The 18352-nt window shown below is 44.0% G+C and overlaps 1 protein-coding gene and 1 non-coding gene across 2 annotated transcripts in view; both read right to left on the bottom strand.

The window, feature by feature from the left end:
* Positions 1–13092, bottom strand: part of C1QTNF7 (C1q and TNF related 7) — a 126147-nt gene extending 113055 nt beyond the window's left edge. The window contains exon 1 of the mRNA XM_069594714.1: positions 12540–13092. Coding sequence (XP_069450815.1) covers positions 12540–12552 — 13 coding nt within the window. The 5' untranslated portion in view covers positions 12553–13092. The remainder of the gene's footprint in view (positions 1–12539) is intronic.
* Positions 13093–18056: 4964 nt separating this feature from the next.
* Positions 18057–18128, bottom strand: TRNAC-ACA (transfer RNA cysteine (anticodon ACA)). Its single transcript has one exon. It is a non-coding gene; the product is annotated as a tRNA-Cys (tRNA).
* Positions 18129–18352: the final 224 nt, after the last annotated feature.

Below are 18352 nucleotides of genomic sequence, written 5' to 3'. Positions count from 1 at the left end.
TGTGTCACTGCTAACTGATGGTGAGGCTTTGGATTTTACTTGTAAATTAGTCATGTCTGACTCTACAACCCTATAGACTGTAGCCCTCCAGGCTCCTCTGTCCATAGAATTCTCCAGGCAAGAATTCTGGAGTGGATAGCCATTCCCTTCTCCAGGGGATCTTCCCTACCCAGGGATTGAACCTGGGTCTCCTGCTTTGCAGGCAGATTCTTTACTATCTGAGCCCCAGGGAAGCCACATATGTGTCACTGCTAACTGATGTCGAGGCTTTGGGTCTCATTTGTAAAATAGGGTTAAACACCTTACCAGCCTGACTGGTATATTGGGAAGATTTGATTAAGGTTTGCTTAGAAGAAAATGGGAACTCGTTTTATGCCTCTAGATTGTATTAAATGGAACAATATGACATTGTCTTTTCTATAGGTCTAAGACACATCAAATTTTTTTTCCACTTGTACACATTCTTCTTTTTAAGGTTCTTTCCCATTATAGCTTATCATAGGATATTGAATACAGTTCCCTGTGCTATCAATTAAAACCTTGTTGTTTATCCATTCCAGATGTAATAGTTCACAGCAATTGTTTTTAAAATGGGAACATGCCACATAAAACCCCAGGTACATGGATTTTCCTGCAAAAAAAAATTTTGAAAATCTGGTACCTTAGAACTACAATAACCCTGGAGAGCCCTATAGGGGTGGGTGATGACTGCCCATGTTGTTTGGAGAGTGTGGTTTCAGGCCCCCTGGGTCTCAGACACATTGTAGATTTTGGGTGTGGCCCCTGATGGAATGTATGGTATAGAGTTATGATAATGTGTGGCTGACAACATCCAGAGAGATGGGTATATTTTCTTTTCTGGCAAAGCATTAGGTCATCAATGTCGATTTGTGTAAGCAGATGGCAAGCACAAATCATCCCAAACCAAACATCTTTGACCTTGAATAATCAAAACAACAAGGGAAAGGCGCTCTGGATTTCACTTTGACAACTCAGTGGAAACACTTTGGTCTTGGCCAGAATGCTTTCCCTTGACAAGTTTATATTCTCATGCAAGTCCATTCACGGCGTACCTAGTGTGTGTCCACGCCTCTTGCTTATACTTTTGTTTTTACTCCCCAAGAGTCGACTCATTAGAAAAGACCCTGATGCTGGGAAAGATTGAAGGCTATAGAAGAGGTGGGCGGCAGAGGATGAGATAGTTGGATGGCATCACCTACACAGTGGACATGAATCTGAGCAAAATACAAGAGATAGAGAAGGACAGAGGAGCCTGGCACGCTGCAGTCCATGGGGTCGCAAAGAGTCGGACACGACTGAGTGACTGAACAGCAACAAGAGAAGCTGTCAGTTTGTCCATTGAGAAGAAATCCCCTCAAAGAGGCCGAGGTAAAAAATGAGCTGGCTGGCCAAAAGCAACAGCTCCTGACCCTGAGTAGAATGTGTATTTCATCTTCTGACTTACAATCATTTTCTCATATAATATTTTACTTAAGATACCAGTGGATCCGCTGGAGTAGGTACTTATTTTTCTCATTTTCAATGATGAACGGAGGCTCAGAGTGTTCAGATAACTTGCCCACAATCACACAGCCAGGAAGGATTAGGACTGAACATGTCATACCCGCAGGTCACAATTTCCGATTCCTCATTCTTTTTAGCTAACTACAGAGAAGGCAATGGCAACCCACTCTAGTACTCTTGCCGGGAAGGTCCCATGGATGGAGGAGCCTGGTAGGCTGCAGTCCACGGGATTGCTAGGAGTCGGACACGACTTCACTTTCACTTTTCACTTTCATGCATAGGAGAAGGAAATGGCAACCCACTCCAGTATTCTTGTCTGGAGAATCCCAGGGATGGGAGAGCCGGGTGGGCTGCCATCTCTGGGGTTGCACAGAGTTGGACACGACTGCAGCGACTTAGCAGTAGCAGCAGAAAGAAAAGCAGAACCGCAGCATGGATGAAAATCGGCTTTGCTACAACTAAATTGAAAAAATAATCTGGGGCTTCCCTGGTGGCTCAGTGGTAAAGAATCTGCCTGCCAACACAGGAGACATGAATTCGATCCCTGATTGGGAAGATCTCATATATTCCAGACAACTAAGCCCGTGCGCCACATTTACTGAGTCTGTGCTCCAGAGCCTAGGAACTGTAACTAATGAAACCCACACCCTAGAGCCCGTGCCACATAGCAAGAGACGGTGCTGAAAAGAAATAATTTGAGCAACGTACTTGATCTTTTTTTTTTTCCAAAATGGGCTGACTAGCAAAGCTGATGCAAATTTAGCATTAAGGAAAACAGAGTATTTAAATCACAGAGTAATAGCTTCCCTGTGACCTGGACTGTCAGATAGTGTCCAGTGTAGTATTAATAGTTAAAGCAGTTCTGGAGAGTATCTGCTTCTCCTTAAGCTATCGCTAATTGAATTTTACATTCTTTCCTGCGAACCCTAAATTGGGTTCAGATTATTTCTCCATACAGGTTTCTGCATAGCTGCCACCCATCCCAGGAAACTGATGTGGAGTTAGCACTGACTGTGAAAGTCATCTGGTATCCGGTGTCGAGGTCTGGACGTTATTTCCAGAGGGGCGTGGGTATGTTTGGTGAACCACATAGTGTCAGGGAAATTTCTCCCTGCAAGTCCAGGGAGACCCTGGAGAGGGTTAGGTAGGCAAATGGTTATGGTCTTTAAATGTTTAAGAAGCCAGAGGAAAGTGGTGGTATTCCTGCTACTTCTAAAAATAGAACAAGACCAGTGGAGAAACATTTAAAAGGGTCAGATTCTGGCATAAGAAAGAACTTTCTGGTGACTGGTGGTATTTTAATGGAAAGTGAAAGTAGCAAAGAGTATCCAATTCTTTGTGACCCCATGGACTATACAGTCCATGGAATTCTCCAGGCCAGAATACTGGAGTGGGTAGCCTTTCCCTTCTCCAGGGATATTCCCAACCCAGGGATCGAACTGAGGTCTCCTGCACAGCAGGCAGATTCTTTATCAGCTGAGCCACAAGGGAAGCCCAAGAATACTGGAGTGGGTAGCCTTTCCCTTCTCCAGGGGATCTTCCCAACCCAGGGAGAGAACCCAGGTCTCCCACATTACAGGTGAATTCTTTACCAGCTGAGCCAGGGAAGCCCAGGGCTGCCTTACAAAAAATGAACATTTTGCTATGATTGGTGTTGAAGCTGAAGGTGGAGTTTGTAGTGTGGGTAAATTCTCAAAGTTTGTCTGGGACCATTTCATCTCAGACTCAAGAAAAGACAGGAGGATGGAAATATGACAATTTCTGTAATATTATAAGGACTTTGTCCCTAAATTGTTTTCAGGAAATGAGAGTTTTTATGTCTCTAGGTTGTACTGGAGTAATATAAAATTGCCATTTTGTGTAGGGTTTCCCAGGTGGCACTAGTGGTGAAGAGTCTGCCAAGGCAGGTTTGATCCCTGGGTTGGGAAGGTCCCTTAGAGAAAGGCGTGGCGGCTCATTCCAGTATCCTTGTCCGGGCAATCCCATGGACTGAGGAGTCTGGCAGACTATTGTCTAAAGGGTCACAAAGAATCAGACATGATTAGCTCACAGCACGCACGCAATAGAATGGTTGAAGGTCAGCCGTTGCATATGGTTCAACATAATTCATGCAAAGGGAATAGACGTGACTCTTTAAACCTACGTCACACGGAGAGAAGGAAGGACTGGAAACTGTGATGACTTCACTGTGCATAGCTTTTGGGGTGTTCTGCAGCGAACGGGGCTTCCCTGAAAGTTACCTGTTGACGTACCTCACCAGCTGACTGTACTTGGAGATAAGGCCTTTAAAGGAGTGATCAAGATAAAATGAGGGCCTGAGGATGGGCCCTAATCTGATCTGACCAGTGTTCTTATAAGAGGGGGAACTTGACCACATGCTCTCTACAGAAAAATGGCCACATGAGGACACAGTGGGAAAGCGGCTGTCTGCAAGCCAAGGAGAGAGGCCTCAGAAGGTATCAAACCTATGGCACCTTGGTCTTGAACTTCTAGCTTCCAGAACTGTGAGAAAATCAATTTCTGTTGTTTAAAGCACCCAGTCTCTGGTATTTGGTATACATGGGTATATGGATATATGGAGGCTAGCAGTAGGGATAAAGGGGATGAGGAAGGGGGCAAGAGACAGATTTTCAAGACCCCCACCCATCCAGGATCATACCAAGAAATGTGGTCTTTATCGGAAAGGAAGAGAGGTGAGGCGAAGGATCGGAGGAATGCATATGAACACCCATGATAAAATAAAATGGGTTGGTAACTCAAAGAATCCCTACACTGAGATGCTACCGATTTCGAATTAGATTTTACAGCAGCCTGGGGTCAAAATTACCTAAAGAAGTCTTTTTCCAAAAAAATTTAAAGGTGCAAGTAAGAAACTGAAAAAAATAACTTACTAGTTTAAGAGAGTAACCTGGTTTGAGGATGCTGGCAATTGGCAAGCCCACCAAGTGAAGTTTTAATGACACCTCTCAAATATCATTTGTGTACATCTAGCAGGATGCGTTTTAAGGCAACAGTGTCAGCTATGATTTTCTGTTACGGGCCGTATGAGCAGGCACTAAACGTGCAAATATTTAACGCTGTCTTATAGATGACTTCTGATTAATTAGGACTAACTCCCCTCCTTGCTGGGGAGACAGACTGAGAAATGCATGTGGGACTTTGAGCTCCCGTCTAGTCCTTTGGCCGTGGACAGGTCACTTTGCCTTGCTCTCATCTTTCAAATAGGATTAAGTCTCCATCCCTGCTGCCTCACAGATGGCTGATGAGATGGGGTAAAAAGCCATTCCATGAGATTGTCAGTATTTCAAACAGAGTCAGACTATGTTCATGGTGAAAAAAACTCCACTTAAAACAAATGTTGTAGAGAAGAGATCTATAGGTTGCCAAGGGAGAGGAGGTTGGGGAGGAATAGATTAGGAGTTTGGCGTTAGCAGAGGCAAACTATTATACAGAGAATGGATAAACAACAAGGTCTCACCGCCGTAAAGCACAGGGAACTAGATCCAACACCTTGTGATAAATCACCATGGAAAAGAATATGAAAAATGTTTATATGTATGTGTGTGTATGCATAACTGATCACTTTGCTATACAGCAGAAATTGGCACAGCATTGTAAATCAACTTTACTTTACCAAAATAAATTAAAAAAAAAAAGTTAATTGGAAATGTCTCCTCTGGGATGAGTCAATACCAGGGCTCTGAACTGCTAGTTAGAGAATTAGGAATCCTTGCCAGAGTCCATGTGGCAGGGTCGGAAGGGTGTGGGTTTTGGAGATGAGTACAGCTGGAATTTAACTACCTATGCTGCCCTACAGTGCTCGTAGGGTGTTAAGTAAGTGATCCACCTCTCTCATCTGAAAAATGGGGACATGCGGACAATATAGGCAAGGTACCGGCACATAGTAGGTTCTTAATAAAAAGGCTGATAAGCTCTGGTGATCAACTGAGCAACTTTGGAGATGCCGTTTCATCGGTTATCAGCAGATGTACTCTACTCCCACTGCTGAATGCCTGTTGGGTTATATGACAAAATAACTTAGGGAAATACCTATTCATATGTGTTCTCTACTCCCAACTTATCGCAAGAAGGTTGCCTGGCTCTTTGGGCTCCTTTGTTTCAAGGTTATGCAGGCAGAGCAGGAAGCAGACATTTCTTGAAAATAATATTTCTTCCTTTCTTTCCTAAACCCAAGTCCAAGAGTAGACGCTGGGAAAGGCAAGAATGCAGGGCTTTTGATGGGCGACTTCCCCAGGGGACCAGGGCATCCGTGAGAAGTGGAAACGTTGTGGCCAGACTGCAGAGGACAGGACAGCTGAGGACCACTTGGACCCCAGCTTCCCGGCTGGACAGTGACTCTCACTTCATAAGTAGGGCTGGAAAGCTGAGTACACAGACATCAAAGGGACAGGCAATTTATAAGAGAGCGCACAGTGATCTGAAGGAAGACCTCCCCAGTTCTGGTGACGGTGGGGGTAGGAGCCTGATCACTTTTGAAACTAAACTTCCTGCTGTCATGAACTCTTGGAATCAGATTTATGTTGTACGAAATAAAATGGAAAAATGTGAGATTTCTTGCAGACCTGTGTTTGTAGATTGATTCAGATCTGCTAGAGTTGTAAGGCACTGGAAAATCTAGATGATTTCATTCTTGCTCTCTGAAGCTCACCCTCTGTGGGAGCTGAGTGCTGAGTGCTAAGTCGCTTCAGTCGTGTTCAACTCTTTGCAACCCTGTGGCCCCCATCCCACCAGGCTTCTCTGCCCATGGGATTCTTCAGGCAAAGAGTACTGGAGTGGGCTGCCATTTCCCATGTGGGAGCTGGTGGGAGTCATAGGACCTCAGCACGAATAACTATTATTCAAAGCACCACAAGGGGGCTCCCCGGGTGGCTCAGCGGTAAAGAATCCGCCTGCCATCTGGGAAGATCCCACATGCTGTGGAGCAACTAAGCCTGTGAACCACAACTATTGAGACTGAGCTACAGTTCACAAATTGCAACTACTGAGCCCATGTACGAACTACTGAAACCCAAGCACCCTAGCGCCTGTGCTCCTCAATAAGAGAACCCTGGTCTCCTGCATTGTGGGCAGATTCTTCACCGTCTGAGCCGTCAGGGAAGGCCACAATAAAAGTAGCCACTGCAACGAGAAGCCTGTGTCCTGCAGCTGAAGTGTAGCCCCTGCTCCCCACAGCTAGGGAAAAGGCCTCACAGCAACAAAGACTCAGTACAGCAAAAAAAAAAATCCCCAACCCCGCACAAGATCCTGGGGTGGTATCGCACCACAATAAGTGTTCTCGGACACAAGGAGGGGACAGCTGAATTTTTGCAAAAGGCAGACAGCCAAGAAGATGGATAAAAATTTATCCTGAAGGAATATACGAAAAGAAATCCTCCTGTAATCCCTGCACGCCAATCTTATTATTATGCAATTGCTATAGCTGTAAACTCATAAAAATTTTGTAGACTCTCAAGTTCTTTTGGAAACAGGCCTGTTTGTAGGAACAAGTCTGGAAACTGGTGATTGAATGGTGAAATGTATGGGTAATGATGTCCATAAAAGCACTCGGAATTTTTAGCTCCATGGAGTCTGAAAGCTGAGAAGGCCCTCAGAGGTCTGCCTGCCCCTCTTGCTCCTTCCATTCCACCCCCTGTTATTGCAAGGGTTAAATCTGGATGTAGTAAGGCCTCAAGGTCGTTGCTTGGAAAGATCACTGTGGTGGTCATGGCTTTGGGGTAGCAGAATTAGGAGCCTGGGTCTGACGAGCATCCGCATCCCTTAGGGATTGTGGGAGCAAACAACTGCTGTCTCCCACCTGGACAAACATGGCTTCCCAGTAACTGGAGGTTTCCTCTTTGCCCCTGCTGCACTAATCATCTTCAGTTATTTGCTCTAAAGCACTGCCAGGCTGTTACTTTCTTGTTTACAAAGTTTTAATGATTCCTGTATTAAAGAAATCCAAACTTTGTGGTTTGGCATTCAAGGCTTTCTATGATCTGATTCCAAACACATCTTTTTTTTTTTCAACCAAGTCTTTTTTTTTTTTCCCAGAAAATAACATAAATTTTCATCAATTATACATCTCTATAACAGCATTTGCCAACATTTTTGTAATGTCTTTTTGGGCATTTTCTAGCTAACTATTTTTTTTTCTTTTTTAGAATTTTATTATTTTTTTCTGTTTTTTCATTCAGATACAATTAACATAGAACATTCTATTAGCTTTAGGTGTACAACATAACGATTCAACATTTGTATGTGTTGTGGAATACTCACCACAGTAAGTCTAGTTAACATCCACCACCAAACATCAAATTTTTGTTCTTGTAGGTGCCAAAATGGTAAAGAATCCACCTGCCAATTCAGGAGACTCAAGAGATGAGGGTTTGATCCCTGAGTCAGGAAGATCATCTGGAGAAGGAAATGGCAACCCACTCCAGTATTCTTGCCTGGAGAATCCCATGGACAGAGGAGCCTGATAGGCTACAGTCTATGGGGTCACAAAGAATCAAACACGACTGAACACACAGACAATGAAAACTTTTAAGATCTAACCATTCAGAAGGCTGTCTTTTCACCTTGCTTATATTTTCCTTTGTTGTCCAGAAGCTTTTAATTTTAATTAGATCCCATTTGTTTATTTTTGCTTTTATTTCCAGCATTCTGGGAGGTGGATCATAGAGGATCCTGCTGTGATTTATGTCTGAGAGTGTTTTGCCTATGACGCAGGATGCAGCATGCTTGGGGCTGGTGCATGGGGATGACCCAGAAAGATGTTATGGGGAGGGAGGTGGGAGGGGGGTTCATGTTTGGGAATGCATGTAAGAATTAAAGATTTTAAAATGTAAAAAATAAAAAACTAAAAATAAAAAAAAATAAAAAATTAAACCTAAAAAAAAAAAAAAAAAAAGATCTAACCAAGCCTTTTGAGCTCATTTCCCTCTTCTTTCTATGCATACCCTTTGTTCCATCAGGTGGATTTTCTGACACTCCCCATACTGATCTCTTTCATGACTTTGTTAATTTTCTTCTCACTGCCTGAAATTCCCCTCCCATTAATCTGTATCCATCCTTCAAGGCCACACATCTCCTCTGAAAAGCCTTTCCTGGGTGAGGGATACAGAGAATCAGATGGACCTGAGTTTGAGACGATAACTCTACTTCCTGGAAGACTTCAGGCAGATTACTGCCTTTCTCTAGGGCTTAGTTTGTTCATCTGTGAAATGGGCAAGTCAACATTCACCTTATAGCCTTATAAAGTGCACATGAGTTATCATTGCAAAGTACTTAGCGCAGTTTCTCACACTTGGTAAATGTCAAAGAAAGTTAGTTATTGCTCTGATCATTCCAGAGACTTGAGGTCTCGCTTTTCCAGAATTCACTTTGAGCCCCTCCTATACTCTTCCTTGAAAACCTAATTTCACATTTTAGAAATGAGAACACACACTTTCTTTTCTCTACCTGATTGACAGAGTCATTGACTCAATGGTCATGAGTTTGAGCAAACTCTGGGAGATGGTAAACTCTGGAGATGGTAAAGCCTGATGTGCTGCAGTCCATGGGGTCCCAAAGAGTCGGACACAACTTAGTGACTGAACAACATTCTGACTGATGGCTCCTTGAAGATGGGATCATGTTTTATTCTAGCTTATGTCCTTGCCTTTGCCCACCAAATATAGACCCTCAAACCAGAGGCAGAGGTTGGCCTTTTGGGTGTGAAAGTGAAAGAATTTGCTTTGCTCTTATTTTTCTCTTCCTTATAAAAACTGACAATAGTTTTAAGGAGACAAACTCAATTTTTTAGATAGGAGAAACTCAGTTTTGGGGTTTCTGTTTCATTGTAATAGGGTGGCATTCATGCAGTGGGAGGTGAAGACTGATAAATCTTGATTAAATCTTGGAAAACTTCATGGGCTTGCAGGCCATGGTAGTCTCAATTCCTTGGGCCAACCCAACCATATCCCAGCATGCATTTAGAGTTCCCCGTGTGTGACACTTTTTGGGGACCAAAAAAAAAGTGGTCTCGTATTCTAATGAGTTAGAAAGTATTAGATTCTAATGACCCACTCATGGAAAGATAGAGGACAAACCAAGGAAATAAAACATGTGAGAATTCCTGCAGCAAAGAAAGTAGCATCTAATAGCTAGTCAGAATAACTAACGTTCAAGGTGCCAGACACTTTGGCCCCACGACTTTGACCAGACACTTTGATAGTAGGACTTTTTCATTAACACTCTAATTAAATCTTCCAAATGTCCTTATAAGAATGCAGATAATGGTCCTCACTTGACAGATGGAGCGATCTGGGTCCAAGTTTACAAGGCAGGTAAGGGGTGGAGTTTGGATTTGAGTCACATGTTTGGGATCCTGTAGCCTGAGTTCTTGGTCCTCTGTGGTGTATATTTTTAGGCTTTCCCACATTTGCCTGACCAGGCGGTGCTTCTGGTTATCCTCTTATTAATGACCCATGAAACTGACCTGAAATACACTTGGGGAAACAGAGCCTCACCACCTCCCTGGGAGCAGCCATGACCTTTAATCTCTCTTTGCTCCTTGGCTTCTGCCTAGATGCTCTTGACCCTATGGTCTCTCCATGATATTTCACTCCTCTGCCAAGGTCTAGCTCAGATGCAGCTAGAAGCTCTCTTTGATTTCAGTAGGCTGATTTACAAAGCCCCTCTTAAGTTTTCCATAAACCTTCCAGGCTGTTACCACTTGGTGTCTCCATCAAGGGCCAAGTTCACCAGCCCCGGCAAAGCTTCTGGACCTCGTGGACACATAATTAAGGTCTACTGAGTTGCAATAGTGTCTCCTCCCCAGGCGCCCGAGTGGCTGAGTCCCGAGTCTGGGGCTTCCCAGGTCCAGATCCATGGACTTGGGGTGTGCTGCTGTAGCTGGCAACCTGGTCTAAGTCTGGTTCCAACGTTTTTCAAGGTTCAGACAGCGCGGCGATCGCACTCCGGCAGTTCATTAGTTAACGCTCTCTTCCCTCACAGATGTGGCCTCTGTCCCAGCCTCTGAGGTGAGGAGGCACGATTAGGTCACACTGGGCCGTACCTCACCATCCTTTTGGGGGACAACCCTGACCCGTCTTTTCCAGGTTTCATCACAAAGCCCCACACCCCGACTCCCGCCCCCTGTGGCTGCGCCCCAGATGAGTCATCTGGCTTGGGGCTTCATTAGCAACTCTAATTGCCTTTTTGTTTTGGTCCTCTCTGGGGCCTCCTCAGGGCCCAGAGGTGGGGCCTGGGGCCTCTGGCTTCCAGAAATGCCGCCAGCCTCTGTGGGAGCCCGAGATGGGAAGTGCGCCCTCCATCCCGGGGCGAGTCCCTCACGCCACGCCGCGCGCGTGGCCGCACCCATCCCCGGGGTGCACTCAGGCGCCACGCAACCCCTGGCCATCCCAGCTCCGCGGCTGCCTGCAATGAGGTCACGGGGTGGGGTCCTGGAGACCCCCTCCAAATAGGGCGGGGGCTTCCCCAACTGGCCTGGGAATGGTCGGAGAGGACGAGAAGGAGGAGATGCTAGCCTGTCTGTCCAACCCACTGTTCCGCCTCTGGAGGTTGCGTGGCTGGCGTGGATCGCCCAGGAAGGGGAGAGGGAAGCAACAGGGACAGTGAAGGGGCAAGGCAGGGGTCCGACTTCCTCCACTCACCCACGGGGATGGAGAAAAGGGCTAAGCTTTCTCCCCACCACCTTGCCAGTGAGCAGGTGGAGCTGCCTTCTCAGTTTCTCTACAATCCCTGTCCTTCCCTCTGAGCTTAATCTCTCTCCCATCCCCAAGAACCCCAAAAGGCGGGAAAGCCACTGTAATCCACTTCACGTCATTAGAATTTGACGCAGAAGGAAAAGCTTTCCAGAAACAGATCAACTGCTGGTACCCGAAAAGCCGATAGAGCCCTTTGGACGCCGAGAGCCAGGGCTCCCGGGAGCACCCCACTTTCTCACTCAGGCCTGAGAGACCTGTGATCAGTTTCTGCCAGCAGTGGGTTTCACAGATCGAGGTCAGCTTAGTGTCCCAAACCACTCAGACTCCAGCAAACACACAGGGTTTTCTAACCTCTGCCTGCAAGTTCATGTGTGTGCTTGAGGAATGAATGTGAGCTCTGATAAAATCTCAACCTGCATGCGCGGGGTTGGGGGGCACATTTGCAAATCTCTTTTGTTCTGTATCAAGTGTTTTTGCACCTGGAACTCTCTCTTGAAACGATGGCAAGACTGATATCACAGACTTTCTCAAGGAAACAGAAACACACATCACCTACGTTCCCCTTCATCTAAAACCACAGATGCTTCTCCTATGATCCTGGCGCAGAAAAACAGCACTGTCATAAACTCTCTTCCTCCTACCTGCTTCTGAGGCACAACCAGGAAGACCCAGCCACCCGATCCAGTCCACAGCATTGCCTATCAACCGCGACTTCGCAGATTTTGAGCTGAACTCTTTCTCCCTCCCCAGGATATAATATCTGTAACAGTCTTGTCACTCCAAAAGAGAAGCCAAATGATTTATTTAACTTTTAAAAAACGTAGGCTGCAGAACAAGCTTATAAGCACACTTCAGAGAATTTCTGGACTAATGTTACAGTCTTCCATGGGAAAGATTTCTGAGTTAATAGCAAGATCACGGTTTCGGAAGTTAAATTGCCTATAACGGGATAAGAAAACATACACTGTGACCTTGGCAATACATGAGCCCGTCAGCACACTGGCAAATGCTGGGCACATCAGATTGGAGACCTGCACACAATTTCTGAGAGAAATGGCATTTTTCATAGACTCAAAAATGGTTCACAGAGGTTCCTGTGACAAGCAGAATAGAAAGTGGGAGAAAACACCACAGCTGAGGATTTCCGACCTCTGACTTATCATTTGTTGACATACTTTCTACAAGTTCCCCATTTCCCTACAAGTAGCCGTCTTAAATCCTTTCAGTAAATATTGTTGATGAAAGCCAACAGGAGGGGGGGTGGGGAAAAAAAAGAGAAAAAACGCAGAGAAAAGGGAAGCTTACCTTTTCTAGGCATTGCTGATATCAAACCTTCCACCAAATCATGAGGCTTTCTTGCTTCTCTTGTCCCATGAATTCAGAAACCATTAAACAATGTTTCCAGCAGAAATATGTGTTTATTATTTGAAGCGGCTTCAAAACAACTCAAAAAATAGCTTGATGAAAAATAAAGTGCTGGTCCGCGCGTGAGAATACTTTTGAAGCCTGGAGCTCATACTGTTGTACAAAGTTTTGCAACTGTCTTTCTCGGTTTAAACAACCTCCTGCTCCTCCCAGGCACTTGCCAACTTCTATAATTTAAAGCAACTGCGATCCTTCCCATAATACTCACATTTCAAAGAGCTTAATATATACTCTTGTTAGGAATGAGTGGGAGTGGGTGACGTCCTGCAAACCCCAGGCTGAGGCAAATGAAAAGCGAGGGTTTCGGATATCTAAATGGTTCTATTTCTCTCTTTTATCCATTGCTCTCCTCACCATGTTCCTTCAAGTGGCTTTTGCCTTTTAAAGTGATGCTTTAAGACCAAGTGGTATCACTTCATTGGAAGCAAATAGCACATAGGAAAGTTTAGGTCCCTATTTATGGAACAGTGATGCTAGTGAAATTGTGTTTAAACATCACTTTTACTAGCAATTATTTCCATACAATTTCTCCCTAATGCAGCTGTTTGAAAATTTAAATTAGTGTACACTGTGTTTTACTAAGAGAGGAAACTATCTAAAATGATGTTACTTGCATTCTGCAAGAAAATTATCGTCTCTGGGAAGGAAAATTTGTTTTGCAGTCTATATCCATGTTGCTGAATAAATCTTCTGACATTAGACCTGTAATCGCTGTTAGCAGTTTTTACTATTTTCACCACCCTTCCCCAACTGCCATTAGACATACAGATACACGCACGCATGCACACACACACACACACACACACACACACACATTTGTGAGTTGAAATTTCAGCCAGCTTCAAGTGTGGTCAACTGAAACTGGTGATTTAAAAATATTTATAGTCTATCTTAAAGCATGTCTTGCTTAGCACTCGATAGATGGCAAATATTTAATAAACATTTACTGAATGAATAAAATATTGCATGGGTTCAGATCAAGTAACGATTGTGACAATTTTGGTTTGTATTTATGTTCCAGTAGGGAAAGTTAATATGTGGAAGCTTGTACAGAGAGTAAACATTGGACAGTGTGCACCTTTGCCAGATTTAATGAATGTTTATGACATAATAAAATTCCCTAAATGAATACGGAAAGCATTCATTAAATAAACCATTTGGCAGAGAAATGGCGGAGAAATATTGACAGAGGCACGATCTATTAAGTAAGCTCACTGTGTAAACTTATGCAAACAAATTTCAAGACAAGAACCTCATTCATTGTTTCAAAAATTACGGATTATTTTTCCACTGGGTTTTTGAGTTGTCTTGAGTAACTCTTATTTTTCTATGGATAGAGGGTAATGCCTCTGAAATAGTGCGAAGAGAGAAGGGATCTACAGCTTCAGGGAATGCTCGGGTTTCCTTTGCTATAGAAGCAGAGAACATGGTGGAACATATTTTTGTTTTGACTTATACTGCGTAGCCGTCCAGAGACACAAGCATAGGTGGTGTCATAGACTTGGATCAGTTATCCCAGATATGTGAACTCTGATGTGTTACTTACTTTCTTTCTTCTCAGTCCCTTCACTCATATCCAACTCTTTGCGACTTTATGGACTATAGCCCACCAAGCTCCTCCATCCCTGGGATTCTCCAGGCAGGAATACTGGAGTGGGTTGCCATGCCCTCCTCCAGGGGATCTTCCCAGCCCAGGGATAGAACCTGTAGCTTCTGCAGCTCCTGCATTGCATACAGATTCTTTACCACTGAGCCACAGGGGAAGCCCAATTTCTTTGAGCTGGTTTCTTTAATTAAGAAAGATTAAACACAATTATGTTCAAACAACTAATTTGCATATAACACCTAATACTGCATTTTCAGTAATACTAATAAACATCTTAAAGAAGGCTGTGTGGCAAAGAATTGATGCTTTCACATTGTGGTACTGGAGAAGTCCTTTGGATTGGTACTTGAGAGTCCTTTTGATTGCAATAAGATCAAATCAGTCAGTCCTAAAGGAAATCAACCTGGAATGTTCACTGGAAGGACTGATGCTGAAGCCAAAGCTCCAATACTTTGGCTACCTGATGCAAAGAGACAGCTCTTTGGAAAAGACCTTGTTGCTGGGAAAGACTGAAGGCAAAAGGAGATGAAGGTGGCAGAGGTTGGATGGCATCACTGACTCAATGGACATGAATTTGAGTAAACTCCAGGAGACAGTGGAGGACAGGGGAGCCTGGTATGCTGCAGTCCATGGGGTTGACAACTGGACAACAACATGTATAAGGTACTTAGTAAGACCTGATTATGGGATCATTGTGATTTGTCTCAGCACCTAGAGTTATCTCCCCTGACAACTACCAAAATCGGTAATGCACAAGGGATACTGCTAGCAAAATCTTAAACTTGGTGGCATTGGCCTAATAGTCAGGAAGTAGGTGTTAATTTGATACCAAATGCTGGAAAGATGAGACTCTGTGTTTTGCAGTGACAGCACATTTGATGAAATTAACACCTGCCATAACGTGAAAGTTCATATGCACCAAGTAACCTTGTAGCTCCAGAAGGAGAAAATTGGGCAAACATCATTAGTTGTGTGTGTTGGCCACTATTGACTGCATTTGGCAAATGTTTCTAGAGTGACATGAGTCCAGGAATGAAACAGCTAAGTTACAAAGAGAAATAAAAGGGAATACAGAGACAGTACAAGATTTAATGGCTTGCAAGAGCCTGAAGATTTTTTGAGGGACTTATGTTGCTAAAATAACCATAAACCTATATGGAAAATGTCATGAAAGAATGAAAATAACTTCTTCCACAAATAAGAAGTGGACTGCCCGGAGGGCTGGCTCTTAAACACACATCTTAGAGGTAGAGGAACTGCTGGTCATTGAGAAAAACAAAGGAGTTCCCCAAAAGAGCAGATCCAAAGCCGCATCCAGAACCTTCTCTGTCCACAAGGTAGAGGGTGGGTATATCAGCCTGGCCGCGTGTAGCATCAGTGCTGCTGTGATTTCTGTCATTTTTCCTTCCCTGGATGGGGATTTTTATTATGGTTATTCTGTTGCTGTTATACCGTTTGTATTGTGTGTATGTATGAGAGAGAATACATTTGTCCTTTGGTTTCTCCATCACTTTCCTTTTCATTCATAGGACACTGAATCAAGAGATGCCGCATCCATGGGACTTCCCTGGTGGACCAGTGGCTAAGACTCCATGCTCCCAATACAGGGGGCCAGGGTTTGATTCCCAGGCAGGTAGCTAGATCCCAATGCCACAACTAAAGCTTCCACATTTCGCAGTGAAGACTAGAAGATCCTGCCTGCCGCAACTAAGACTCAGCACAGTCAAATAGATAGATATCAAGAAAGATGTTGTATCTGGACTTAACAACAAGAAATTCACAGAACCCAGAAGACCTGGACTCTCAGCTGGTTGCAGTGACCAGATGGAAGTCGAAATTGTTTCCTTTGAAAGGAGTTAAGTGTGCTCTGTTTTTAAAGAGAGGGAAGGAAATATATTCCATGACCACAGGCTAAGTTACATGGCAGATACTTTTAGTATTTACTGGTGTCTGCATTTTCCTCACCATTTCCCAGCCTCCCTTGCAATCTGACTAATGGCGTGTAAGAAGAAGTAATATAGATTAATTACGGGCTGCAGTATTTAGAAACTGATATTCCCTGATAGCACGGTTGATAAAGAATTTGCCTGCAATGCAGGAGACCCTGATTTGATTCCTGGGCGCGAAGATCCGCTGGAGAAGGGATAGGCTACCCATTCCAGTATTCTTGGGCTTCCCTTGTGGCTCAGCTGGTAAAGAATCTGCCTGCAATGCGAGAGACCTGGGTTTGATCCCTGGGTTGGGAAGATCCCCTGGAGAAGGGAAAGGCTACCCACTCCAGTATTTTGGCCTGGAGAATTCCATGGACTGTATAGACCATGGGGCCCAAAGAGTCAGACACGACTGGGCGGCTTGCATTTGCTTGCACTATGCCTCCTCCACGTTCTTCCTCTCTCCCCTGTCTATAGAGCAAGAAGCAAAAGACTCAGAGGTGCTGGAACCCCATAATAGAAGGAACCCCACACCGCAAGGCATCCCTTAGAAGAGTGCTACCTAGGAGACTCACCTGGCCTGCAGCAGACATTATTTAGTAATATGCAAATGTGTACTGGGTCGGGGGGAGTTCCCAGGTGGCCCTAGTGGTAAAGAACCCAACTGCCAATGCAGGAGACTTTAAGAGACACTGGTTTGATTCCTGGGTCAGGAAGAGACCCTGGAGGAGGGCATGGCAACCCACTCCAGTACTCTTGCCTGGAGAATCCCCATGGACAGTGGAGCCTGGTGGGCTACAGTCCATGGGTCACAAAGAGTTGGACATGGCTGAAGTGATTTACCATGCACACAAATCTATACTGAGTTCCCCCTCTGAGTGGGTTAATTTGTAAGAATTAGCTAGCATCAGTTATTCTAATACACATAGCTATCTTGAAAGATTCTTAGAATACTGATTGAGATAATAGATGTAAAAATGCAGAAAGGGCCTAACACAATAATAAGTGCTCAACAAATGATAGTTATTTTTATATTAGGCATTATTTCCCACTTTCTTGCTCTTGCAAAGTGAATCTAGCTAAAAGCCAGTTGTATTTCTATAAATTTAGGTTTTCTGCATTGTGTGCTGATGGGAAAAATAAACTGGAAACCATGATAAGATTAGAGACCAAAATAGATGTTGAAAACAGAATTTATTCCCTGTCTTCTAAAATATATGCATTTATTAAGAAAGTTGTCAATACTTTCTTGTCAGATTTTACAAGCAACCTTCAAAGCAGGGGATAAAGAAAGTTATAAATTCCAAGTTACAAATTAAGTACTCTCCTTAGCTTCTAACTGGTATAAACTCCATTACCCAAACATTTGTTTTACTGTGTGTACACAAAGCCATCCTTTTGACATTGACTGTTCCAGGCTGCTTCTCTGTAGGAATGGGTGACTATCTCATTAATACTAGCTGAGAGCTAATTTTTCTGAGAATTACCCTCTACTCAGGCCATATTTTTTCTTTTTTTATACCAGTTTTGAACTGCTCCAGGTGGAGGTACACAAAGGTCTAGTGGATACATTTTGTTTCTACCTCAGGTATTTTGAGCAATTCCCAATAGACACGTGGCTTTCTTCATTCCACAAACTCTTTCAAAAAAGAGCCAGACCTTTTTCTCTTCTACTATTTAAAAGCAACAGCAATGATCATTACAAACATTCATTGAGCACCAGCTGAAGTGAGGTGAAGTCGCTCAGTCGTGTCCGACTCTTTGTGACCACGTGGACTGCAGCCCACCAGGCTCCTCAGTCCATGGGATTCTCCAGGCAAGAATACTGGAGTGGGTTGCCATTTCCTTCTCCAGGGGATCTTCCCAACCCAGGGATCGAACCCGGGTCTTCCGCATTGTAGGCAGACGCTTTAACCTCTGAGCCACCAGGGAAGCCCTGAGCACTAGCTATGTACTAGGAATTGTTTTATTGCTCTGTAAATGTGTTAACTCATTTCATTCTTTCAACAATTCTATAAGGTAGATACTAACTTTATTCTTATTTTATGGTTGGGAACCTAGAGTTCAGAGAGGTTACAGGACTAATTCCAGATCACACAGCCAGTAAATAGAAAAACTGGGATTTGAACTTAGATTGCCTGGTTGCAGTACCTGAA

Source organism: Ovis canadensis, chromosome 6 (genome assembly GCF_042477335.2).
Source record: "Ovis canadensis isolate MfBH-ARS-UI-01 breed Bighorn chromosome 6, ARS-UI_OviCan_v2, whole genome shotgun sequence".
Classification (NCBI taxonomy): Eukaryota; Metazoa; Chordata; class Mammalia; order Artiodactyla; family Bovidae; genus Ovis; species Ovis canadensis.
The sequence above is the reverse complement of the archived record's forward strand: the minus strand, read 5'-3'. Positions and strand labels throughout refer to the sequence as shown.